We start from the raw sequence: 26,103 nt of genomic DNA, 5'->3' as shown, positions 1-26,103 counted from the left end.
ATTCATAATCTCTTACAGGACTCTCGAAGATTCGGGTGGGCGCTGCGTGTGATTGTGTACGAGGCTGAGCAGATGGCAGGGGAAACTCGCTGGAGCCCAGCCTCCTTGGGGTCCACTCTGGTACCCAACTGACAGAGTTAGAAGGTGCGGCCAGTTCAGCACCGCGGAGAGCTCCAGGACAGGCGCCTATCCCTCGTCTCTGAGCCCCGCCCCCGGCGCGCCAGCCCTTCCCGCAGGCCCCGCCCAGATTTAAAGCTCCGTGATCCCGTTTAAAGAGACCAAGGCGGCCTGGGCAGCGATGACACCGCGTCCAGCTGTGGTTACAGACTAATTCTCCCACAGAGACTCAGACTGGCCTGGTAGGGAAGAAGACTTTATTGGGATGTTAGTAGGGAAACATGAGAGGGAGAATTCCAGGGAATAGACACTAGGACCAAGGTGGCGGTCACCTTAAAGAGCCATAAATTAACTTAAAAAATAAATTAAGGTGAGGAGGTGCCACGTGGGGAGGCTGCTGGGACTATCTGGGAATCCTTAGGGATGGAATTTGGAATTGGAAAGGGGAAATAAGAATTTCCAGCCCTCTCACAAAAGGGTGTGAAATGATCACTTCAAGACTCCCTGCTGCCCTAGGCTGGGAGTTAGGGTTCTGGGGCTCCAGGAAGAGGGGAGGGCTGGGCTCGGCTGAAGGGGTGAAGGGGGCCGGGTCAGGGTCGTTCCTCCAGGAAGCGGTAGGTGGGGTTCTCATAGCCGTGCCGCTGCAGTTCGCGGAGCTGCTGCTCCTCCAGGGTCAGCATGGGGTCCACCTGCAACGGGCAGGGGAGGGACAGGACAGTGTGGTGCGGGGGCGGGACTGCCCGCAGGCCTCTCAGCCCGTCCACACCCGGGCTCAGGAACTCTTCCCACACGTCGTCCTCCTGGGTCTCACCTCCACCACGCCATGGCTGATAGCCCCGTAAGGCTTCTTCCTGCGCAGGAGCAGCATGGAGAGGACGATGAGGGAGCCTCCGCCTGCTCCCATGATCAGCAGACCTGACACAGCCTCACGGGACACCCCTGTCCCAGCTGGTGCCTGCAGCGAGAGGATATGGGGCAGAGGGCATCTCTGAGTGTCCTGTGTGGCTTTGGGAATCACAGCCTGGCCACTGACCTCTGGCCTCTTCCCCTAGGTACCCGGCTGTTCCTCCTCTTACCAGCTCATCCCTCTGAATCTCCGAAGAGTGGAAAGGGAAACCCCTTGGAACAGACGCATTCACCTGGGGGAGCAGGAGGTGTCAGGGACCCAGAAGCCTGGCGCTGGCTTCCTCCTCCCCAGGGGCCCAAGACAGCGTCCCCCAGCCCTCTCATTTTCTAGGATCTCAATTCCATGTCCTCAGCTCCCTCTTCCCTCAGGACAAGGAATCCAAGCCCCCAGCATCTCCTCCCTCGTACCCAGCCATATAGGCCCCGATCTTGTTCCCCTTTGGGAGCCTACAGTTCTGACTAACTTACCTTTCGCTCATACTGTTCCAGCGGGTTCATCTTCTCTTTCTCAGGGGATGCAGCATCTTGTTCTGTGGACCCTACCCCCAAGTCTGATCTCATTCTTTTTTTTTTTTTTTAGACAGAGTCTCACTCTGTCACCCACGCTGGAGTGCAGTGGCATAATCTCAGCTCACTGCAGCCTCAACTTCCTGGGCTCCAGTGATCCTTCTATGTCAGCCTCCTGAGCAGCTGGGACTACAGACATGCCCCACCACATCCAGGTAATTTTTAAATTATTTGTAGGTACAGGGTCTCATTATGTTGCCCAGGCTGGTCTAGAACTCGTGGCCTCAAGGGGTCCTCCTGCCTCAGCCTCCCAAAGTGCTAGGATTACGGGTGTGAGCCACCAGCGCCTGGCCCTATCTCATTCTTTAGGGTCCAGAGGAGGGGATTGGAAAGTACATCGGACTCTACCCCAGGGGGTCTGAGGTTCCCAATGGATGGGCGCTGTTTCCTTCTGGGTTCAGGGATTCCGTGGGATTTGGAGGCTGGGGTTAACTGTGAGACACTCACCTTTTGGAAGGGTCATGGGGGTGTCTGCTGGCAGCCAGAGGAAGCAAGGCAGTGGAGCAGTGAAGAGAAGAGGGTATCAGCAAAGAAAGGTGGAGAAACATGCTTCCAGGGACTAAGAAGGAGGATTGGGGATCCTACAGAGGCCCCCGCAACCTTAGACGTTCCTCCCCATCCTCTCCCAGTCACTGTGGTGGTGAAGACACCCTCAGACTCTAGGGGATTACAAATTAGGCTGGGGCCTGTTCCCCAATGTCTGGGGTCATCTATATGTGGGCTCACTCACCGTCCTTGGAATCTGGACGCTGCAGCCCACCCTTGTCCTCGCTGCTGCCCCCAGGAGCAGGGGCTTCCAATTCACTGGGACCCAGGTGTTCAGAGTGGAGGAGTTCCTCTGAGGGGAACATGCAGAAAAGTGGCTGAGGTAGTGAGCATTGGGGTGAGTGGAGGGCACCCTAATAGTAGAGCAAGTGGGAGATCATGCAGACAGCAGAGTCGGCCCCAAGTGTGGGGTAGCCAGAAGTATGATCTGAGAAAGTGGGAAGCTGGATGGAGGCACTGCTGGCAGGAAGGATGGAGGCTGAAGTTTCAAGATTACGTTTTTTTTTTGAGACAGAGTCTCACTCTTCTTGCCCAGGCTGGAGTGTAATGACGTGATCTCAGCTCACTGCAACCTCCACCTCCCGGGTTCAAGCGATTCTCTTGCCTCAGCCTCCTAAGTAGCTGGAATTACAGGCAAGCGACACCATGCCCGGCTAATTTTTGTATTTTTAGTAAAGACGGGGTTTCACCACGCTGGCCAGGCTGGTCTCGAACTCCTGACCTCAAGTGATCCGCCCACCTTGGCCTCCTAAAGTGCTGGAATTACAGGCGTGAGCCACAGCGCCCAGCTCAAGATGACAGCTTTCTTAAATACTAGGAGAATCAGGGTTATGTGTGAGATATCCAGGAGGAAGCCACAATAGATCTGGGGGCTGTGGTAGGTCACACTTTCCGGTATGCATATAGGCTCCTTCCTTTGAATCTGGACTGAATTTGTAATTTGCTTTAACAAATAGAATGTGGGCCCGAGCCTTAAGACCTAGCAACTTCCACTTTGATGTCTTAGAGAGCATGAACCACCACGTAGGGAATCCAGCTACTCTGCTGGTGAGACCACATGGAGAGGCTCCACGGAGAAGAGAGGCCCTGAGCTTCCTTGGAGAGGGAGAAAAGTCCATTTGTGCTAGACTCCCAGCCCCAAGATGATCTGCTAGCTAAATACAGCTGCATGCTTGACCACTGGCAAGACCACTAGAAGAACCACTCTGCTGAGCCCAGACCAGATGGCAGAATCATGAACAAAGACAAATCGTTGTTGATTTTCACTGCTAAGGTCTGGGCTGGTTTGTTACAGAGGAATAAATGAAACTGGGGGGCTCAACATTTAGGAGTCAAGATCTGCCCTCAGAGATCTGGAATGGGAGCCAGGGTAATAGGCACTCACGGATTTGGGGCCGCAGCTCCTGAGCCAGGTGGGGGTTCTGGTCAAGCAGGCCCAGGCTCTGATTTACCCTCTCCTCAATCACTTGGAGGTGGGTCTGCACCTGTGGGCGAGTGGACATGAAGGATGAACTGGGCAATGCAGGCTGGAGATGAGGAAACTGAAGCAGTATGAAGGAGGACTTCGATAGCGACCGAGGAAAAGCAGCACATGCAATGGACAGGACGTGGTACAAGGGTCAGGAACTGGGCCATAGGAGAAGGAAATTGAAGAATAAGTTCCAAGGAACAGACAGTGGGGTTTGAGGGGATTCCAGAGACAGAGATTGAGGATTGGAGGGTCATATAGAAATGACGTGGTTCAAGGCAAGATTTGGAGTTCAAGAGCACAGAATGGAGTTTCATAGACAGAAGAAAACATCCAGGAAAGGGGAATTCAAATTTGAGCACACAGAACAGGGGTTCCAGGGAAAACAAGTGAAGTTATGGAGAAAGGAGGCTGAGGGACAGGAAGAGGGTTCAAGGAACAAGAAGGGGATTCTCAACCGGGCGTGGTGGCTCATGCCTGTAATCCCAGCACTTTGGGAGGCTGAGGTGGGCGGATCACCTGAGATCAGGAGTTCGAGACCAGCCTGGGCAACATGGCAAAACCCTGTCTCTACTAAAAATATTAGATTGGTGCAAAAGTTATTGGGGTTTCTGGCCGGGCACGGTGGCTCACGCCTGTAATCCCAGCACTTTGGGAGGCCAAGGTGGGCGGATCACCTGAGGTCAGGAGTTCGAGACCAGCCCGGGCAACATGGCAAAACCCTGTCTCTACTAAAAATATTAGATTGGTGCAAAAGTTATTGGGGTTTCTGGCCGGGCACGGTGGCTCACGCTTGTAATCCTAGCACTTTGGGAGGCCAAGGCGGGCAGATCACCTGAGGTCAGGAGTTCGAGACCAGCTTGGCCAACATGCTGAAACCCAGTGTCTACCAAAAATACAAAAATTAGCTGGGGCCGGGTGTGGTGGCTCACACCTGTAATCCTAGCACTTTAGGAGGCCAAGGGTGGATCACCTGAGGTCAAGTTCGAGACCAGCCTGACCAGTATGGTGAAACCCTGTCTCTACTAAAAATACAAAAATCAGCCAGATATGGTGACACCCGCCTGTAGTCCCAGCTAGCAGGAGGCTGAGGCAGGAGAATAGCTTGAACCCAGTAGGCAGAGGTTGCAGTGAGCCCAGATCCCGTCACTGCACTCCAGCCTGGGCAACACAGCAAGACTCTGTCAAAAAAAAAAAAATTAGCCCGGTGTGGTGGGTTCCTGTAATCCCAGCTACTCAAGAGGCTGAGGCAGGAGAATTGCTTGAACCTAGGAGGCGGAGGTTGCAATGAGCCAAGATTGCACACTGCACTCCAGCCTGGGTGACAGAGCAAGAACCTGTCTCAAAAAAAAAAAAAAAAAAAAAAAAAAGAGGATTCTGGGAAAGGCCGTGGAAATCCAAGGGACAGAACATAGGATCGAGGGTGGCGGGAGTAGGAATCCAAGGGACAAGAAACAGGGGTCAAAGGCACAGCGTGTGAGGGTCCATGTTTCAGGGACAGGAAGCAGAGCTGAGAGACTGGGAAGGGGCAGAGAAGCGGTGTTCAGGGGATAGGAAGGGGTCCAAGAGACAGAAAGAGGGTCTAAGGGACAAGAGAAGAGCCTGAGGCGCTGGTGTCTGAGGAATAGCGGTGCATTTGGGAGCTGGAAGGATGTGAGCACCTGGAAGCGCATCTGCTGTGCCTTCTCAGGATCCACGGCAGCCACGTGCTGGTAGTGGCGCAGCGTGTGCCTCTGCTCCTTCTGCTCCGCACGCAGGTAGCGCCGCAGGGCCAACAGGACACGCTCCGCCTGTGGAAGGGACACAGGATGGCCAAGCCCGCCCTGACCCTTCTCACCCTCTGCTCTCTGCCCCCACGGTCCCCGCACCTGAGGCGGATCTGCCTGCAGGGCCGCCAGGAAGCCCTCCAAGGCGGCCCGGCGCTGGTCGTTGATAAGGGCGATGACGCGGGTGGCGTGGGTCTCCACCAGGCGCTGTCGCTCACCAGACACCTGCTCCTCCAGAGTCTGCAGAATGGACTGGAAGTGCTGGGGAGTGGGTGGGCACAGGGTCAGGAGAGGAGAAGATTGGTCAAAGCCTGGTCAAAGAGAGCCTGGAAAGGCAGGGCTATATGGGGTTGGGGGGCGTTCCAGGGGTCCAGGCCTGGGCAGAACCAAAGGTTACGGACTGGAAGGGGTGGGCTACAGGGCCAGGCAGAGTGGAGGTGGGACTAGGCCCACTGGGAGCCAGTATGAGGATGTAAAGTGTAAGACTGAGTGGGAACAATCTGGGAGCAGAACTGACCAATGTTAAGGTGAAAGGGACAAAGCCTTGCAGGGCTCCTGGCCTGGGCAGGGTCAAACTGGAGACAGGCTGTGCATAAATGACACGATAGGGATGGGACCAAGAGCTGGAATGGGGGCTAACATGAGTGGGGTCTCCATGGGGTAGGTCAGGTTAAGAAAGGTGAGATTGGCCCGGCAGAGCCAGAATCAGGGGGCGGGGCCTGATAGAGACATGAATGCATCAAAGAGAGACCAAGAAGGCCCTGGCTGCATCTGCAGGGGCCCTAGCTTGGGACAGGACTCCAGAGCCAGCCCTGAGAGGCAAGTCAAGTGTAGATGGGGCCAAATATAGCCAATCTGGGGAGGAGAGCAGTGTCAGGTCAGATGGCGGCTAAGAGGGGCAGAGCTGCATGTAGGCATGGGGCCAGGAAAGGCTGAGATAGGTGGGAAGGGGTGGAACTGGATGGGCAGGGAATAGCCAGAGCCAGGTGAAACTGAGCGTGCTCCAGGTGGTGGACAGGCATGAGTAGGACCCACTGGGGCTGTCCTACCTCATTCAGGGCCTGTCTGTCGGCTTTAGGCAGATTCTTGGACTGGTTGTCCGCCATGGCCCATTCACGCATCACCTGCGTAGGGAGGGGAGCTTCAGGATCCCGGAATCCACCCTGATCCACCTGGCAAGTCCCCCAACCCCTCTTTAAGATTCTAGAGGCCCCATGGCTGGGCGCAGTGGCTCACGCCTGTGTAATCCCAGCACTTTGGGAGGCTGAGGTGGGTGGATCACGAGGTCAGGAGATCGAGGCCATCCTGGCTAACATGGTGAAACCCAATCTCTACTGAAAATACAAAAAATTAGCTGGGCGTGGTGGTGGGTACCAGCAGTCCCAGCCACTCAGGAGGCTGAGGCAGGAGAATGGCATGAACCCAGGAGGCGGAGCTTGCAGTGAGTGGGAGATCGCGTCACTGCACTCTAGCCTGGGAAACAGAGCAAAACTCTGTCTCAAAAAAAAAAAAAAAGATTTTAGAGGCCCAGATCCCTTAAGTCTTGCTGGCTCTTGGGTTCCCAAGAGGGAAGATCCAGAAGGAGTTTAAAGTGAAAGAGAGGCCGGGTGTGGTGGCTCATGCCTGTAATCCCAGCACTTTGGGAGGCCGAGGCGGGTGGATCTCCTCCCGCCGGGAGTTCAAGACCAGCCTGGCCAACATGGTGAAACCCTGTCTCTACTGAAAATACAAAAATTAGCCGGGCATGGTGGCGGGAGCCTGTAATCCCAGCTACTCGGGAGACTGAGGCAGGGGAATCGCTGGAGCCCAGGAGGCAGAGGTTGCAGTGGGCCGAGATCACACCATTGCACTCCAGCCTGGGTGTTAAGAGCGAAACTCCGTCACAACAACAACAAAATTAAAAAAAAAAAAAAACCAATAAAGTGAAAGAGTACCATAGAGCAGAGTTTCCATAGAATCTGGTGGCGTCTCAGTGGGATTCTAGATGAGCCATGGATCTCTGGCCATCTTAGGGGGTGGTGTTGAGAGCTCAAGGTCAAAGGGGCTTAGGGAGCCTTTGGAGGTAGTATCAATGTGTCCTGGAGGAATTTCCTGGTATTTAGGGAGCTCTGTACTGTAGGGGGTCCTGGGGCCCCCGGTATCATCACCTCATTAATCTGGCGCATCCTACGCTCCTCCAGGTCCATCTTGGCCCTCAGGAACCCCTCGTGCTCACTGATTTCCCCAGGCATGCCAAAGTAAATATCCACACCATCTGTGGGCCTCGGGGTGGGAGTGACTGCAAGACCAGGGATCAGGAGGTCAGTCTGCAGCCCACCTCCAGGTCACCTTTTCTACCTAGAGAACCACATTTCCTAGAGTACACCGGAGACCATCATGCACCCAGTTGAGCCACCGCTGTTGCCTGGCATTATGGGAGATGTAGTTCTGGACTGGGCCTGTTCTCGCAAACCTTAGGAATCCATTACACCATCTTCCAAGCTTTCCTGAAATGATCCTCCAGACCTACCCAATGGCCCCTCTACTCCCAAGTACCCCCAAACCACCCCCTCCCTTGGCAGGTTAGCCCTTCTACCTCTATTTTATCCAAAGATACTCTCGTCTTTTCTCCTCAGTTGGGCCTTTCCCCTATAGGCCCCTCCCAAAGACACCCCCCAGCAAGACTCCCCCAGATCTTTCTCCCTGTATGGTGGAGAGGCCCCAGGGGTTCAAAGACTGCCTTACCTTTGCTGACCACTGCAAGGGTATGGGAGCTTGGGGGTGGGACCCTTTCCTCCTCCTCTTCCTCTTCAGCCTTCGGAGGCTCCACGAAGTAATCGTCTACTGGTTGTGGGAAGGATTCCTCCTCTTCCTCGTCCTCAGCCCCCTCTACTCTGCTCCCCAGGGGCCAGGACCGGGTGGAAGGGTCACTGAGGGAGCAGGAGAGGACTCAGGCAGTAAGAACCCAGGCCTGGGCTCCCAGGCTTCCATCCCCTGCCTCAGGAACCTTGAGATGGGCACGGAGGGTTCCCTCCCACTCACCCAACTGCTGTCCCAGATGGGTCGGGGGTCCCTGGAGGGGGACAGCACACATACTCCACACCACGGAACCGATCCGAGCCACAGGGTAAAAGCATGCCTGAGCCGTGCAGGATGAGGCCTTGGGAGCTGCAGGCCTGTAGGAAGAGTGGGCCCAGATGCCAGGATTGTGGGGTGGGAGGGGGTAGATGGGGAACTGGGCTGCCAGGGTTGGGGGTTGATGAGGCTGGGAGCCTGGATTCTTGGTTCTAGAGGAAGGGGTTGGGGGATGAAATTCTTAGATCCCAAGTGGGAAGAGGATGCTGGTGGCCCATCTGGTGGCAGAGGGTGTTAGGGGTCCCTGTTCCTGGGTTGTGGGGGCTGGGGACGGGTGGGCCAAGGTCCTGACCTCCTGCGCCTCCTGATGCCTCCGGGTTGAACTCTCGCATTGGTCCATGCGCTCCTGGTGCAAGAACTGGCAGCCTTCAGGCACCAGCAGGGCCTCACTCACAAATTCACCAGCTGGGGAAGCACGGGACACCAGGGTGAGACCCTCCTACAGCCACCAACCCCACCCTCCTCAGAATCGAGATATTTTATCCTCAGAGGCTTCTCTGCCCCATTTAGGACACAAGCACCCAGCCCCTTAATGTGGGCCTGAGAGAGGGGCTCAGAACCTTGCCCCTCGGAAACTCCCACCTCAGTTCCCCTCTCCCTGCCTGGGACTCACGCAGGCAGCGGAAGGGCACAACCTGGTGGTGGGGGTGGGCGCAGCTGCCGCTCCGGGAACCCCCGCACCAGCGCTCCATGGGGATGGCCTGCGTAGCCTGCTCCACACGTGCAATCTGCAGCTCCGGGTACATCTGGGGGGATCAGATGGGGGCAATCAGCCCACTGCCCCGCCCCTGCCAGCCACCCCTCTCCAGTAGTCAAGTTCCTTTTCTCTTTCTTTCTCTCTCTCTCTCTTTCTTTCTTTGAGACGGAGATTTGCTCTTGTAGCCCAGGCTGGAGTGGAATGGTACAATCTCGGCTCACTGCAACCTCCTTCTCCCAGGTTCAAGTGATTCTCCTGTCTCAGCCTCCCGAGTAGCTGGGATTACAGGCACGCACCACCATGCCAGGCTAATTTTTGTATTTTTAGTAGAGACGGGGTTTCGCCATGTTGGCCAGGCTGGTCTCGAACTTTTGACCTCAGGTGATCCGTCCGCCTTGGCCTCCCCAAGTGCTGCGATTACAGGGGTGAGCTACCGCGCCCGGCCAGGTCCCGTTTTCAAGGCTCTAGTATTCATGAGGACATCGCTTCCCTAGGCCCTGCTTCTCCGTAGCACCAGCCTTAGATACATCCAAGCTCCTTGTGCTCATTGGCAACGCCCACTAGCAGTTTTCCCTTAAAAGTCCCGTCATCTTTAAGCCCTATCTCTTTTCCTGTGCTGTTTCTTTCTGAAAGTCCCTCTAAGCCCACCTCTCTGGTCAACCCTCTCCGCAGTCAGATTCGTCTCCCCAAAGGTCTCACCCTCCTTTAGGCCCCGCCTTTTCCTCTATTCCGCCTCTCCAAAACTCTCCCTTCCCGTTACAGATCTGTTTTTTCATGGCCACGCCCCCCCAGCTCTCCGCGCTCTCATTGGGCTCCACCCCTTTCCCCATCTTGCTGGTCCTTAAGGTCTCTGTCTTAGCCCTGCCTATCATTTCGCCACTCCCCCCCACACCTCTACTCTTTACAAAGACCACCAGATTCCTAAATTCCACTTCTTCTCTGGCTATCTCGCGGTTCTCCCTTTTTCCTGACTTAGTATCTCAAAACAGGTCCCCTGCCCTAGCATAGTTGCGCCTCTTTATTGGCCACGCCCCCCAGCCTCCACGCCGTAGATCGCGCGGCACCTTGGACCACACCTTTTTCAAGTCTGGCTTTCTATGGGCGGCCCCGCCTCGTTTGGGGCCCGCTTTCCCGCTGGCCCCGCCCCTCCCGCTTGGCCACGCCCACCTGTCTGCAGTACTCCAGCACGCGCTGCGGGTCCCGGAGACAGCGTCGAGAGCGCTGTGGGTCTGGTTCCCAGCGGCCGGTGCGCAGGTCCCGGTGAAGGGTTAGGCGCCCGCATAGTCCAGCCACCTGGGCCGACCCCGGGGCCTGGTTGGAAGTGGAGAGGACAGTGAGGGCCCGGGGGGCGCTGGCATGAGGGTCCCCTGGTTCTTTGCTCCCTACCCTAGGACCGAGACCCCTAGCACCAGCCCCCTCCCCCAAGCACCGCACACCGCCTCCATGTAGGTACCGTTCCCTGGGAAACAGCTCCCGTAGGGCGGGGGCGCCCTAGCTCTCCCGTTACTATGGCGACCCGGGTCCCCTGGGATTCTTTCTGCCTTGTTGCCGCGGAGACAGACTCCGCCCCCACTCCAGCGCAGCCGCTCTGGAGCCCGAAGGGGTTAAACCTGAATCGCGGAGGAGGAGGCCAGAACCCAGGCGTTCTGGCCCCTCCTCCCTCCATCCCTTGCTCAGGCTCCCGTTGCAGGATGCAAAGCTGACAAGGCCTGGCTTCAGGGGCCTACAGTCCTGGACACCAGGTCCTTGAGGACTGGAGAGCTACATCTGGTTGGGGTGGGTGGTGACTGAAGGACTGGACTCCTGGGTCCTGGGAGGCTGCAAGGGCCTCCATATGGGTCCACAGAATACAAGGGGTCTGGATTATTGTATCTAAGTGCCTCGCTGCTTGGTGGGTCCTATGTCCAGGCGGGAGGGGGGTTGGGGCCGAGTCACCTGGGTCTGGAGAGGGGGCTGGACTTCTGGGACCAGGGGCTCTGAATAGACCAGTTCCTATGCTCGGGGTGGTAGGGGGCTGGGACGTCGGATGATGGGGGAGCTGGGGCCTGGAACCCTGGGTTCATAAATGCGGTTGGGTGCGCCTGGGGGCTGACCACCTGGCTGGAAAGACCGCGCTTTCTGCCCTGGACATGTCCGCGCCGACGTCCAGAGACCCGGTCCCGCCCCTTCCCCCATCCCCCAGGACCCGGCCCGGCCTCACCTCGGCCGCGCCGGGGCTCCCACCGGCCAGGCTCCCGATGGCGGGCTGCGCGCGCAGAAGCAGCAGCAATAGTGGCAGCAGCAGCAGCAGCAGCGGCAGCGGCGGCTGGCCCGGGCGGCGACTTAGACCGCGAGCAGCGGGGCTGGCGGGCCCCATGTCCCGGCCCTTGTGCCCTCACGTCCCCTGCACTCCCGCCCGGCCCGGCCCCAGCGGTGACAGGAGCTCCCAGCGCCACCGCCGCCACCTCCTCCTCCCGCCGCCCCCGGGCTGCGCCGGCGCCGCCAGCCCCGCCCCGCGCCGGCCCCGCCTTCCTGGCCAGGACAATAGCGTGGCGGCTTCGCGCAGAGTGGAGCAGGTCGGGAACCCCGGGCGGGAGCCTGCGCCAGGCCCCCGCCCCTCGAGATTCCAGGCGTCCCGCCCCATGAAGGGCCCAGCCAGGAGTCCGGCTATGGGCTCCGCCCGTTGTGGATTTTGAGTTCTCCCGCAGGACTCTCACCCTCTTTAGACCCACACTCATAGTTTTGTCCTTTTCCAAGGATACAAGCATCAGAGACCCCCGTCCCCTAGTAAATTCCTCTGTTGAGGGCTCAGGAATACAGGCCTCCAAAATGTCCCCAGTCAAGAAGGCAGCAGTTGAGACCTAGTACCCTCCTCTTTCAGATCCAGAAGCCTGGGCACCTTCTCTCTCAGGACCAGAGACCAAGCCCCCAGCCCATTCTCCTTCAGACCCAGGAGTTCACTCTTCCTGCTCTGCTTCCCAAGGGCCCCAGGGGACAGGACCTTTAACTCCTAGCTCAAGGATACATGAACCAAAGCCCCCAGGACCTTTCTTTAAGGATCATCCAAGCAGGCACCAGCACCATGCCCACTGTGGATGCAGCACCTCAGGATTAGGGTCTGGATCTCCACGCTTGCTGTAAGGACCAGGGGACTGCCATTTTCCTACCCATACTCTCCCCTTCCCTGCTCCACTTTAGGGCTCACTTGTTTGTCTCCTCTAATGAGAGTGTAGAATTCAGTCTTCCCCAGGACCCCTGGGGCAGCCCTGTCACATGTGTGCAACTGTGTGGACATCTATGCATGTGTCTGTGCAAACATGCCTATGTGTGTGACTTTTCTGTTTGCAACTAGTGTGTGTGTGTGTGTGTGTGTGTGCGCGTGTGTGTGTGAAGATGTATATTAAAAGAGCCCATGGCTGGGCACAGTGGCTCACGCCTGTAATCCCAGCACTTTGGGAGGCCTAGGTGGGCAGATCACTTGAGGTCAGGAGTTTGAGACCAGCCTGGCCAACATGGTGAGACTCTGTCTACAAACAAATACAAAAAATAGCCGGGTGTGGTGGTGTGCATCTGTAGTCCCAGCTACTTGGGAGGCTAAGGTGGAAGGATGCAGAGGTAGCAGTGGGCTGAGATCATGCCCATAGAGCCAGACCTTGTCTCAAGAAAAAAAAAAAAAAAAAGAGCCTAGAGTGCTTAGCAGGTAGCAAGAGGCTGAGAGGTGGCTCACAGTTTTACTCCTACAGCCACCTCATAGGCTAGGGTAGAGGAGGGACCTTGGGAGAGGTCTAATGGACCCCTTCCTTGATGGAGAGTAATAATGCCAGTAGACTTCCTAAGACACACTTGCCTCTTTGACCTTTTTTTATTATTAAACATAAATATTTCTATCCCAAGATTCCCCTTTGCCCCGACAGTGGTAATTCTCACCATATCCCCACTCCTTGGGTCCAAGTCTTTCTGAGTCTTTAAGGAAAGTGAAATCAAGATGGTGGCCATCTTGGGTTCCTAGGGAGTATATGGCCATCTTGGCTGCATTTCCATTGGCCGAGCAAAGTTCCCCTCAGGGAGAGCCAGGGTGGGGCCTGGTATGCTCTTAATCTTCATCTATCCTATGCCACCTTTCTTCTCAATGCAGATGGTCATCTTGAAATATCTTCTTTCAGTGGCTAGAAACAACTTCCATCCTGGCCCCAGACTCCCAACACCCGCTGCCCTGTCCCCATCTCTTCTCAAAGGGCCTACCTGCCATCTTGAATCTCTTTTACACCGGGGAATAGGTGGGCATATTGGGTGGCCATGTTGCTCCCACTTGGGGCATCCCCTTTGGCTGAGCTGACTCTATACAAATGCTTATGACAAATGTAATGATCTTACCCTACCCTAGTGTTCAGTTTTGGAGGAGTAAGGTCGCCAACTTGTCCTGGCTCCTCAGAAATCAGAACAATCCATTATGGCAAGTTGGAGATCCCAGGACTCTTCCATTGGAGAGATGTCACACATGAGTCTGGAGACGCGGGTGGCTAGGTGTGTGGAAGGCAGCATATGGGAAGTGGGGAGTCCCAGGGGCCAGATCTGGGGGCCCAAAGGATGTGGGTTTGATGTAGCTGGTGAAAGCTCGAGGGTGGGGTGTGGTGAGATAGCCTGCCCCAGCTCTGTAAAGTCTGCAGGGGGGGACCATGCCCAGGTGTGGGTTGAAGTCATAGAAGTTAGGGGTCCCTGGGGGCCCAAGGGGGGAGGGTGGTGGCAGGAAGAGGCCTCCTCTAGGGGCTTCGCCAAGGCTCAGGCTCACACTGACTCCTCGGACCTTGTAGTAACCGTTGGTTGGGTCCTGAGGGGACAAATGAGACTCAGTAAGGCCTGTGAGCGTGCAGGGGGGATGAGGGTCACTGATGGGGAAACACACTGAAATAGACCAGACCTTGAGAGAGACAAAAAGAGACAGGTGGGCAGAGACACAGAGACACACATGGACTGGGAGAGAGAGAAAGTGAGACAGAGGAACAGTGACAAGAGGCAAAGGGATAGGACATAGGCAGAGAAAGGTAGAGACGGAGAGATATAGGCCTGCTGAGGGGTGTCAGTGTGGAAGGTGCAGAGGGAACAGGAGAGAGGCACTCACCTGCCCAACAGCCTCTAGGCTTTGATTCAGTATCACACCCTGTGTTGCTGCTACAAGGCATGTCACCAGGGTAGAGCTGGACTGTGTCCTCACAGAATCCCACACCAAGGGAAAAATGACAGATCATGAGACGGTACCCAGAGAGGTCAGGGCTGTGCCTGGGAAAGGCATAGGCAGTGACAGGGGCTGTGATGGCAGAGCCCTCAGCATAGTGGGTGGGATAAGGAAGCCCAGATCAGAGTGGTCATGGCTGTGATGGGTGGAACACAGGCAGAATGATTGGGCTGTCATGACGGAAGCATGGGCGTCCTAGAACAAGAAATGTCTGAGCTGAGACTGAAGGACTAAAGGAGGGAATTAGGTAGACATGGGAAGGAAGGTAGGAGTGTTTCAGGCCAAAAGAATGGCATGTCGACTGGGCACGGTGGCTCACGCCTGTAATCCCAGCACTTTGGGAGGCCAAGAGGCGAGCAGATCACTTGAGGTCAGGAGTTCAAGATCAGCTTGGCCAACATGGTGAAACCTCATCTCTACTAAAAATACAAGAAAAATTAGCCAGCTATTAGGGAACCTGAGGCAAGACAATGGCTTGAACCCAGGAGGCGGAGGTTGCAGTGAGCTGAGATTGCACCACTGCACTCCAGCCTGGGCAACACAGTGAGACTCCGTCTCAAAAAAAAAAAAAAAAAGAGAATGGCACGTGCTAGGTACAGAGGAGAGAGAGAGAGAGAAGTGCTCTGGCCTGGGGATGGCCTGGAGTCAATGTGGCTGTCTTGAGGTAGGACCCCAGAGGAAGGACAGGTTTGGGGAGATGTGGGGCCAGTGTAGGACCTGGTGGCTGAAAGGGGGCTTGACCGTGATGAGGAGAGCACAGGCAGAGTGAGCCCCGGTCTGGGGCTCCAGATGGAGGCTAGGGCTGGGACAGATGTGTGGGCAGATTCCGCAGATAGGCAAACTGAGGCTGGGAGCTGGGTGAGATGGCCCAGGGGGCAGGAGGAGTGGGGTGAGGAGCTGAGTCCCAGCTCTGAGGACAACAGAAGGAAAAAGGAGAGGACAGGCATAGGAGAGAGATGGAAACAAAATGAAGGGAGCCCCGCCCCTCCCAACACTCACCCTGGTATCCAGAGTCCCTTCCTCTTCCAGAACCAGATCACTGTGGTCAGTGTGCACAACGGGGCCCTGGGGGAGGGAACTGAGTGAGAGGGAATAGTCAGAGGATCCCCCCTCCCAATGCCAGACCCCAAGGACCTTCAGCCAGCCAGTAGAGGCCGGGCAGGAGGGAGTAAGAGCACCCGAGAGCTGGGGACCGCACTCAGGACAATAAAAGGGCTGTGAGAAGCCAGCGCGGTGGCTCATGCCTGTAATCCCAGCACTTTGGGAGGCTGCGGCAGGAGTATCACTTGAGGCTAGAAGTTTGAGACCAGCCTGGCTAACATGCCGAAACCCTGTCTCTACTAAAAATGCAAAAAAATAGGCAGGCGTGGTGGCAGGCGCCTGTAATTCTAGCTACTCAGGAGGCTAAGGAATGAGAATCACTTGAACTGGGAGGTGGAGGGTGCAGTGAGTCGGGATTGCACCACTGCATTCCAGCTTGGACGACAGAGCAAGACTCTGTCTCAAAAAAAAAAAAAAAAAAAAAAAAAAAAAAAAAGGGCTGTGGGGACATACTGGGCCTAGGGAATAATTGGGTCAGGGTCATGGACTTGGGTGACATTTGGGTGTGGGGTCACTGTTAAGACTAGAGCCCTTGGCTGGGTGCAGTGGTTCATGCCTGTAATCCCAGCACTTTGGGAGACCGAGACGAGCGGATCACGAGGTCAGGAGATTGAGACTATCCTGGCTAACACGGTGTAAACCTCGTCTCTATGAAAAATACAAAAAAATTAGCCAGGCATGGTGGCGGGTGCCTGTAGTCCCAGCTACTCCGGAGGCTGAGGCAGGAGAATGGTGTGAACCTGGGAGGTGGAGCTTGCAGTGAGCCGAGATCGCGCCACTGCACTTCAGCCTGGGCGACAGACCAAGACTCCGTCTCAAAAAAAAGAAAAGAAAAAAAAAGACTAGAGCCCTCAGGCTAGGCGTGGAGGCTCATGCCTGTAATCTCAGCACTTTGGGAGGTCGAGGCGGGTGGATCACCTGAGGTCAGGAGTTTGAGACCAGCCTGGCCAACATGGTGAAACCCAATCTCTACTAAAAATACAAAATCAGTTAGGCATGGTGGTGGGCGCCTGTAATCCCAGATACTCAGGAGGCTGAGGCAGGAGAATCACTTGAACCAGGGAGGCAGAGGTTGCAGTGAGCTGAGATCGCAGCACTGTACTCCAGCCTGTGTGACAGAGTGAAATTCTGCCAAAAAAAAAAAAACCAACAAAAAAAAACTAGAGCACTCCCACTTTAAAAAAAAAAAAAAAAAAAAAAAGGAGACAGGGTGTTGCTCCGTAGCCCAGGCTGGAGTGCATGGTGCAATCATAGCTCACTGCAGCCTCTACCTCCTGTGCTCAAGGGATCCTCCCACCTCAGTGTCCTGAGTAGCTGGGACTATAGGTGTGTGCCACCATACCCGGTTCATTTTTTATTTTATTTTATTTTGTATTTTTGTAGAGATGGGGTCCCGCTATGCTGCCCAGGCTGGCTTCGAATACCTGGCCTTAAGTGATCCTTGTGTCTCCACCTCCCAAAGTGGTATTACCAACGTCAGGCACCATGCCAGGCCTTAGAGTCCTATTTGAATTTGGGAGCTCTCTGGGGACTGGGCTAGAAATTGGGTCTGGAGGTACAGTCGGGTCTGGGGACCCCGGCATCCTACCCGCTCCTCACGGCTGCCTGTCTCCTCTTCTTCAGGACCTCGCGAACTGGAGCCGTCGCTGCTGCCAGGGATTCGCATCAGGTTCTTTTGCTCGGAGAAAGAGGCTGAGGCTGACAAACAGCGACCGGTGGAGTTAAGCGATGGGCGGGGTCACAATGTATGCAGACCAATAAGCGGGAAGAGAGAGGACTGGGAACCAATGAGGCAGATCGGGTGGGGCTGTTGGAAACCAGTAAGAATCCTTCCCCCCTTGGAGTGTGACCCTGGGAAGGTCTAGTTAGGGCTTAAGGAGGGAACCAGAACCTGAAGGCGAGCTAAGCCCTGTGCAGAGCTGGAAATGGGACTGGAGCCAAGGCCCAAGGCCAGGTCAGGTCACTGGGCAGGCAGGGCGTGTGTGGGGCTAGGGCCTGGGGAGCTGGGCCGGGGCTCAGGCACTAACCCTTGCTGTGGCGCCAGCAGCAGAGGGCCACCCCAGTGATGACCATAAGGAGAGTCGTGGTGGCAGCGGCCACTCCGGCCACTATCCGCACAGTGGGCAGCAAGTCTGCAGGGAGCAGAGGGGACATCCTGAGAAGGCTGGGGGGAACCAGGAAGCGGGGGCTCAGGGATTGAGTTTGGGATCCCTGGGTTCAAAAGGTTGCACATTTGGAGATTCAAAGGCCCTTGAATTTGGGGTTCCCTACGTTTGAGAGTGAGTTTAAACTCCCTGGCTTTAAGGAGTCTTAGAGTTTGAGGGGTACCTTTACTTTGCAATTTGCTTCGCAATCGTTGGAGTTTCCCTTTTTGGGGCCCCTAGGTGGGAGGAGTCTCAGTTTAGGATTCAAAATGCCAAGGCATTTGTGGTTGGGGGGGTGTCTTGGGAATCAATGAGCCCACAGTTTTGAGACTCCCAAGGTTTGGAGGTCTCTGCATTTGAGGGTCTGAGGTTTTGCATCCCTCGGCTGGGGGATCCCTGCATTTGTGGGGTTTAGACTCTCTAGATTTGGGGTCTTCGGGCTGGGGTCTCACCTCTACGGCCCAGGCTGGCCCGGGCACCTCCCTCGCCCAGCCGGTTCCGGGCACTGCAGTTAAAGCTCCTGCTAAAGTCAGACTCCTGGGTCCCCGAAATGTGTAGCACAGAGATCAGGCCCGGATTCTGTCCTCCGCGGCTCTCCGGGGCAGGGAATGTCTCCACTAGGAACCGGCCCTGCGACCCCACCTCCAGGAAGCCCTCATCCCAAGACCAGACCTGGGGGCACAAAAGAGGGAGGACACCGAGGAGACTGAGGAGGGGAGGAAGAAGCAGGAGGGATGTCTGGGAAGTCAGAAATGGTCACAGTAGTTTCGGGGGGCCAGGTGGGAGGTCAGGGATCACGGCTGGATGGGTCACAGGAGGAGTGACATTTCCTTACCACGGCATCTGGGGCGGGAGAGGCGAAAACCAGACACTGGAGGCGAGCAGGGCCCCTCAAGAAGGCAGGCGCAGAGTGCAGGGCGGTCACTACTGGGGGAGCTGGGATGGAGACGGTGGGTCACTCAGGAGAGGTCTTGCCCTCCCCAAAGGCTGTAACAAAGCCAGGTCTGTCCAGCGCACTATCCGCTAACCTCAATCAATCAGGCCACGCCGCCTCCAAACCCCGATTCTCCTAAAAGCCTTGCCTTCAATAGGTCCGGTCTCCAACCCCCGCTGGGTGTAAAGCTCCTTCCAGGCCACGCCCACTGTATTAGCCCTTGCACCGTCTGTTCGCTCCCTATCCCAGGACGGGCCAGGTCCCCTAGGAAGCCCCCCCTTCTCACCGTTCACAGTCAGCCGAGCCTCCGCGGCGCCGCCCCCCAGGCCAGAGAGCCCAGGCTCAGCCCTGCACACATAGTCGCCTGCGTCCTCGGGCCTCACTGACGGAAGTCGCAGTGTGGCTCCAGAGCCCAGCACCTGCGACAGGGAAGGGGCGTCAGAAGCCGGATTTGGAAGAAAGCCTGGTCCCCCGCCAGCCACCGCCTCAGATTTAGGGCTGCACCTGCGCGCCACCGCGGCGGGTCCAGGTTACCCGTGGAAGCGGGTTCCCGCGCCAGGCGCAGCTGAAGGAGGCGTCTTCCCCCACGTCCACGGACACGGGCTCCGGCTTTGCCTGCAGAATCGGCCCAACTGGACGAAGGAGACTAGGGGTCACATGGCCGGGGCAGAATGCAGCCCCTGACCCGGGATCAGCCCCACAGAAACACCACACCCTCTAGGGCGCAAGAATATGTCCCAAGTACACCCTCTCCTCCTCCTAATACCCCACGCCCACTCTCCCGGCCCCGCCCCTCAACAGCCCTGAAAGCCATGCCCACCTTTGACCACACCCACAGCCCCGCCCCAGCTCACACAGCACATCCAGCGCAGTACTGCGGTTGGCGCTACCCACGGCGTTGCTGACCTCGCAGGACACGGGCTCAGTCAGGAACGAGGCGTCTGCCACCACCTCCAACCTTGGCCCGCGGGCCCCGAGCACCGGGGAGCCCCCTTTTGCCCACCTGAGGAAATGGTGGCGCTGTTAGCGTTGTCCCGGCTCTCTGGCACACCTACTCAGGTCCTAGCCCTTCCCAAGCTCACTCTTGGGGCTGGGGAGAGGTGGTTTTCGTCCTCACCTGTAGCCTGTGACAGGAGGCTGGGCTGTGGCCTGGCACAGGAAAATGACCTTCTCTCCCTCCTGCACAGTGTGTGGCGAAGCAGACAGAGTCACCTCTGGGGGGTCTGTGAGGGTGGGACGATGGTCAGATGGGCAAGGACCAGGAACACCTCCGTCACTGGCCTAGGGGTCCAGTCCCTGGTTCCTCCACTCCAGGAGTCTGGGCCTCTAATCCCCTTCTCCCTTTGAGCCAGGAGTCTGGGCTTTCAGTTCCCAATTCCCCCAGTTACCTCAATGTGCCAGCCTTCTGCCCTCTCCTACTTTCCCAGATGTGAGAGTCAAGGCCCAGCTTTCTCTTTTCCCAGGGACCCCAGCCGTCTGTCCTCTCCTGCTCGGAGTCTCACTCTGTTGCCGAGTGGCATGATCTCGGCTCACTGCAACATCTGCCTCCTGGGTACAAGTGATTCTCCTGACTCAGCCTCCCAGGTAGCTGGGATTACAAGCGTGTGCTACCATGCCCAGCAAATTTTTGTATTTTTAGTAGAGATGGGGTTTCGACATGTTAGCCAGACTGGTCTCGAACTCCTGACCTCAGATGATCCTCCCACCTCGACCTCCCAAAGTGCTGGGAGTACAGGCATGAGCTACCATACCCGGCCCTCTCCTGCTCTCTTAGATCCAGGAGTCCAGGCCCCAGTTTCCTCATTCCCCAGGCACCGCAGTCCCCTCCTTCCTCATACCCAGGAGTCAGGGCCCCACACCCCTCTTTCCCAGGGCCAGCTGCACTCACACTGCAGGCTCAATGTGATAGCTGTGTCCCTTCCCGCAGGCAGGGCCTGGCTCCGGGCCCGGCAGACCAAGGTGGCTCCATCGTCATGGCTGAAAGGGGTCAGGGTTAAGGTGTTCTCCACTGACCCAGGGGTCCCTTCCTTCAGCACGGTCTGGAGGGATGGATAAGAATAATAATGCCATCTACCCCTTACATCAGGGGTGTCCGATCTTTTGGCTTCCCTGGGCCACAATGGAAGAAGAATTGTCTTAGGCCACACATACTAACACTAATGATAGCTGATGAGCTAAAAAATTACAAAAAAGTCTCATAATGTTTTAAGAAAGTTTATGAATTTGTGGTGGGCCACATTCAAAGCCGTCCTGGGCTGCATGCAGCCCATGGGCCGCAGGTTGGACAAGCTTGCCTTACTTATATAGTGCTCACTTTGTGTTGGTCACTCTTCTGGGCATTTATAGATACTTATTTATTTAATTCTCACTGTACCCTATGACATGCATGCTATCATTATCCCGATTGTATAGATAAGGCAACTGAGGCACAGAGAGGTTAATTAACTTACTCAAGATCAATCAACTAGCAAGTGGCTGAGACATGATTTGAACCCAGGTAGTCTGGCCCTAGAATCTTTACCCTGCATCATATTTCAAGAGTCTAAACCCTTGAACCTTTGCCCTCCCATGTCTTCTCTTCTGGATGAGCCTGTGGTCGGAGTGTACCCCAAGTTTCCCTCAATGGGCAAAGGCTAGCACAGGAATTTGGACCTGACCTGATGGAAGGTGGTTCCATCCAACCGGACCCCATCTCGGAACCACAGCAATTCAGGGGTAGGGCGGGCATCCCCACGGCTCCGACATGTCAGGTTCGCAGGAACTCCAGCAACCAGAGACACAGAGGGGCCGCCCAGCACCTGGGGGGCTTCTGGGGCGACTGCAAGGTGGATTTGGGGTCAGAGATGGATCCTGATCTTCTCAGCTCCAATTGACCACCCCCCTGGGCTCCCTGGACTCTGCTACTCACTGCTAGTACTGGCTGCCCTCTTGGGCTCCTGAGGGACAAGTGGGCGAGGTCCTTACCCAGCACGTGCAGTTGGGCTGGTCTCGAGCGGAGGCCTGCTTGTGTAGCCTGACATTCATATGATGCTTCATCCTCTAGTTCCACGGGCCTAATGTGGAGGTCATGCTGGCCATTGGCTGCATTCCCTGATATCCAGTACCGGGACCACCCTGGAGTCAGGGAGGAGGCAGTCAGTATGCCATGGTTCTGAGATCCTGGCCTCAGGCATCCATCCCCAGACATCCCCCACCAGAAAACTAGCCCACACATTTGGTGGTAAGACACTATTAAAAAGTGTGTACTGGGCCCAGAGAGACTCTAACTACCTCCCAAACCAAAGTCACTGCAAACTTGGGGGTAATAAATTCAGAAAGGAAAGCAAGAAAGTGATTGCCATAAAAATTAGGTTAGATACTACTTCTGGAGTGAGGGGGAGGGGTCTATGATAGGGGAAAGGAATACAGGGGCTTCTGGGGAGCCAGCAATGGACTTGGGTATTGGCTGTGTGAGTGTCTATTTTATTTGGTAAATCTTCCGTTTATATTTACTGTATTTTTTTGCATTTATGTTGTCTCTCTTTTTTTTTTTTTTTGAGACAGGGTCTCACCATTGCCTGAAGTGCAGTGGCTTGATCATGCTCACTGCAGCCTTGAACTCCTAGGCTCAAGCAATCCTACCACCTCAGCCTCCTGAGTAACTGGGACTATAGATGCACACCACCACGCCTGGCTAATTTGTTTAAAATATATATATATATATATATTTTTGTAGAGATAAGTCTTGTTATGTTGCCCAGGCTGGCCTCAAACTCCTGGTTTCAAGCTATCCTCTGGCCTTAGCCTCCCAAAGCGTTGGGATTACAGGCGTGAGCCACCGCACCTGGCCTATGTACTATTTGGCAATAACATAATAATTCCCAAACTCTATGGGTCACCCCCAAAGTAGCAGCTCAAAAATCAGGACTCCTAAATGTTTACCCGAGCCCTTCAATTTCCCAAACTTGAAAATGTCAAAATAGAAACTGCAGGTACAGCCCAGCCCAGCAACTCTACCCCTAACCAGCCCGTCCAAGCGTGGAGAGAACAGTCTTACCTGGCAGGTCCCTTTGGCCCCCTAGGGCCAGCCCACTCTTAGTCCACTGAACTAGCCCCCAGTAGGCGCCCAGAGCACACGGCAGCCGGGCTTCCTCCCCCAGCAGCACCACTAGGTCCTCTGGCTGTTGCAGGAAATGGGGCGACGGGCCTAGGAGAGTTGGGGGCAGCAGGGCTGAGCTTAGCACCTTCAAGGGCCCCCTCATTCAGGACCCAGGAGTCCCAGCCCCCAGCTCCCTTCTCCCTAGTGAAGCGGCAGCCCGCAAGCAACCCCCCTACCCCCACCCCATATTCCTCCGCTCCCCTCGTGCGGTACCTGCGCTCCCTCTGAAGCAGAAGAGGAGGACGAGGAGGGCGGGGACCCGCATCCTGAGCGTTTGTCCCCCAAGGTTCACGAGATTTGCCGTCGCACGGGCCTTCCCGTCAACTTCTTCCTCGCAAGCACGCCTCCTGTCACCCTGGCCCGGAGCCCCCTTCACGCTCGACTCTTCGCCCCAGCCTAGAGAACCCGTGTCTTTGGCCTGGAGTCCTCCAAGTCTGCTCATCCGCAGCCTCTGACGCCCTGAAACGCCTGCCAGTTCCGCGCCCTGGGTCTCTGGGAGACCCCAAAGGGCCGGATCCCGCTCGCCCCGCCCGGGTCCGCCCCCCCGAGAGCTCCGCCCTCTTCCCATTGAAAAACTCCCGCGGCTGAGACGCGGATGAATGGGGGACGCAGGGCGGGGTCCCCCGGCGGGTGGGCGCCCCCAGCTCAATTGGGGTCTGGGAGTAGGAACACCTGGGTTCGAGGAGGGGGTCCCGGTTGGGTTGGACACCTGCGCCCTGCCGGGGTTGAGGGGAGGCAAGGGGGTGAGGAGGAGGGAAGGGAGACAGTGGAAGAAACTTGCTCAGCCCAGGTCCTAGAGGGACTGCGCTAAGTGGAAACTGAGCTATAAATGGGAGCCCCCGGGGCCTCGCCAGTTTCCGCGCCCTGGGGGAGGCGGGATCCTGGGCTCCCCTGGGCCTGCGGGTCGGGAAGAGGGCATGCCGTTACCTGAGGGACAGTCGGGACCCCTGCCTCGACTCCCCCTGCCTCAAAACCCCTCCTCAAAATACCCCTCTGTTCCCTTGTTATTGCTGCAAACTACGGCACGTCCTAAGACCCAGGAATCCAGGCCCCCGGCCCCTCCTTTCCCAGGACCCCGCAGTCCGGGCCCAGCCCCTCTCCCCACTCTGCCGGCCGGCCCCTCGGCTTGGTTGCCGGGCGACGGCTGCGAGGCGGCGGCGCCGGGCCGGGGCAGGCAGGGAGGCTGGGAACCGCGCAGCTTGTCCTGACGGCTCCATGCAGCCCAGCTGGGGCGTTCCCACGCTGCGCAGCTGGCCGAGCAGGTGGGAGGGACCCCGAGCAGCCTGAAGGAGGGCTGGGGGGCTGGGACCCTGATCTGACATTCCTGGACCTGTAAGAACTGGAGGGTCCACATTCAGATTCTCCACTGTTCTTAGGCTCAGACTCTGTGTCCCTAAATGGGGGGGGTGGGATTGGGAGTGGGGGTTGGACTTACAGGATTGTAAGGGACTGGTGTTTCAGGCCTTCGCTGGCTGAGACGCTGATGGCCTGATCTCTCGGTTCCTTGAGAGGCTGGAGACTCAACTCCTAGGTCTCCTGCTTGCAGCATGGTGCACTTGGAAGAGAGTGACAGGGGTCAGAATATCTGGTCTTAAGTCTTAGAGTCGGTGGATTTATCTGCCAATCTCTCCCCACCCCCACACAGGCCCAGGAGGATTTGGAAATCAGACGGTGAACATCTGTCCTAAGTCCTGTGTGTGTGTGTGTGTGTGCATGTGTGTGTGTGTGTATGGGAGTGGGGGGTTGCGGGGGTGGGTAGGGTGGCCAGGAGGATCAGAGGCCCAAATTCCAGAGTACTTGGAGAGAAGGGACTGAGATGCCAGGGTCTGAGAGGGGAGGGATCTGGGGGCCTACACTCCTGTCTTCTATGTGGCATATCTAGTGCCTGGATTTTGAAAGAGGATGGACATGGGGCTTGAACTCCTGAGTCTTAGGGAGGAACTCAAGTAGTGGGGCTGTTTTTCCAGGCACTTGATGCCGCTTCCCCTTCCTGGCTCTCTGGGGCTATGGACATGGAAAGATGGAGAGCCCAAGGTCCCAGGACCACGCAGAGAAGGAAAACAGCCAAGTCGGAGGGTGGAAGGTTTGTGCTAATTAAAGGCCCCAGCAAGGGACTGCTCCATGCTCTGGCCCCTAGGGACACCATCTGGCGAGGGCCCCCAGGACAGAGCTGCTCCCCCAGCTCGGCATCCAGCCCATTTCCCAGGGGGTGTAGGGGGCAGTTGGGAGAGGGGAGGTGGGAGGAGGGCAAGGAGTCAAGCATGTGAGGGAAGAGGGAAGGCCAGCATCGAGGATGAAGCTGGGGGCTGGGGCCAGATGCCTCATCTTGCTCTTGGGGAACGAGACTGGGGGGGTCTTGGGGAGGTGGGGAGAAAGCTAGCATTTCCAATTCCCACAGGAGTTAAGCAGGCAGAAGAAGCTTATCCCAGGCCAGTGTATGTGCACGCGGGGAGGGCAGGCCCACCAGCATATGGTTATAAAATCCAGGGATGTGATGAGCGGAGCCACTGGGAGATGGAGAGACACATAAGAGAAAGAGGTGTGGTCAGAGTGTGGCTGAGAACAAATATTTATGGAGCTCCTGGTGTGTGTGAGACAGAGTGTGGGGTGAGGGGAGCGACAGAGGTGAGAACAGAGACAAACAGAAGAACAGAGACATGTAGAGATAGAGAGACATAGTGAAATAAAGATTGACTGAGATTTAACCACTTAACACAGAGAGTGAGAGAGTCTCAAACGGATGGAGAAAGATAGAACAATAAATCGGCTGGGCACAATGACTCATGCCTGTAATCCTAGCACTTTGGGAGGCCGAGGCAGGCAGATCACCTGAGGTCAGGAGTTCGAGACCAGCCTGATCAACATGGAGAAACCCCGTCTTTACTAAAAATACAAAAAATTAGCTGGGTGTGGTGGCGCATGCCTGTAATCCCAGCTATTAGGGAGGCTGAGGCAGGAGAATCGCCTGAACCCGGGAGGCGAAGGTTGCAGTGAGCCGAGATCACACTGTTACACTTCAGTCTGGGCAACAAGAGTGAAACTCCGTCTCAAAAAAAAAAAAAAAAAAAAAGAAAAAGAAAAAAGAAAAAAAAGAAAGATAAATCAAGGGCCGGGTGCGGTGACTCACGCCTGTAATCCTAGTACTTTGAGAGGCCGAAATGGGAGGATTGCTTGAGCCCAGGAGTTCCAGACAAGCTTGGGCAATATAGCAAGACCCTGTCTCTGCAAAAACATTTAAAAAAATTAGGCAAGTGGCCGGGTGCAGTGGCTCCCACCTGTAATCCCAGCACTTTGGGGGGCCTAGGCAGGTGGGTTACCTGAGGTCAGGAGTTCAAGACCAGCCTGGCCAACATGGCGAAACCCCGTCTCTATCAAAAATACAAAAATTAGCCA

At 56.3% G+C, this 26,103-nt stretch overlaps 2 protein-coding genes across 3 annotated transcripts; both read right to left on the bottom strand.

Moving 5' to 3' along the window:
- Nucleotides 1–352: 352 nt before the first annotated feature.
- On the bottom strand, nucleotides 353–11,652 carry APLP1 (amyloid beta precursor like protein 1). Of its 2 annotated transcripts, none has more exons than XM_032170579.2 (17): nucleotides 11,382–11,652; nucleotides 10,349–10,492; nucleotides 9,098–9,230; nucleotides 8,777–8,889; nucleotides 8,392–8,525; nucleotides 8,095–8,279; nucleotides 7,518–7,648; nucleotides 6,420–6,494; nucleotides 5,473–5,631; nucleotides 5,266–5,394; nucleotides 3,521–3,620; nucleotides 2,321–2,428; nucleotides 2,038–2,064; nucleotides 1,492–1,562; nucleotides 1,194–1,256; nucleotides 929–1,072; nucleotides 353–806 (listed from the first exon to the last, which is right to left on the bottom strand). In XM_032170579.2, exons 1-17 carry the CDS (start codon nucleotides 11,535–11,537, stop codon nucleotides 708–710), a joined length of 1,971 nt encoding a protein of 656 aa, XP_032026470.1. In that variant the 5' UTR covers nucleotides 11,538–11,652; the 3' UTR covers nucleotides 353–707. The 2 variants fall into 2 exon arrangements, with proteins under 2 accessions (XP_032026470.1, XP_032026471.1); XM_032170580.2 differs by having other exon boundaries at nucleotides 2,038–2,061.
- A 2,000-nt stretch (nucleotides 11,653–13,652) lies between these two features.
- Nucleotides 13,653–23,152, bottom strand: KIRREL2 (kirre like nephrin family adhesion molecule 2). The gene is made up of 15 exons (XM_032170578.2): nucleotides 22,924–23,152; nucleotides 22,609–22,758; nucleotides 21,537–21,686; nucleotides 21,230–21,390; nucleotides 20,461–20,611; nucleotides 19,690–19,795; nucleotides 19,427–19,575; nucleotides 19,077–19,204; nucleotides 18,859–18,991; nucleotides 18,474–18,574; nucleotides 18,091–18,310; nucleotides 17,522–17,626; nucleotides 17,083–17,192; nucleotides 15,393–15,458; nucleotides 13,653–13,988 (listed from the first exon to the last, which is right to left on the bottom strand). Exons 1-15 carry the CDS (start codon nucleotides 23,150–23,152, stop codon nucleotides 13,653–13,655), a joined length of 2,295 nt encoding a protein of 764 aa, XP_032026469.2.
- Between the last annotated feature and the right edge of the window lie 2,951 nt (nucleotides 23,153–26,103).

The sequence above is a fragment of the Hylobates moloch genome, unplaced genomic scaffold, assembly GCF_009828535.3.
Source record: "Hylobates moloch isolate HMO894 unplaced genomic scaffold, HMol_V3 SCAFFOLD_12, whole genome shotgun sequence".
Classification (NCBI taxonomy): Eukaryota; Metazoa; Chordata; class Mammalia; order Primates; family Hylobatidae; genus Hylobates; species Hylobates moloch.
The sequence above is the reverse complement of the archived record's forward strand: the minus strand, read 5'-3'. Positions and strand labels throughout refer to the sequence as shown.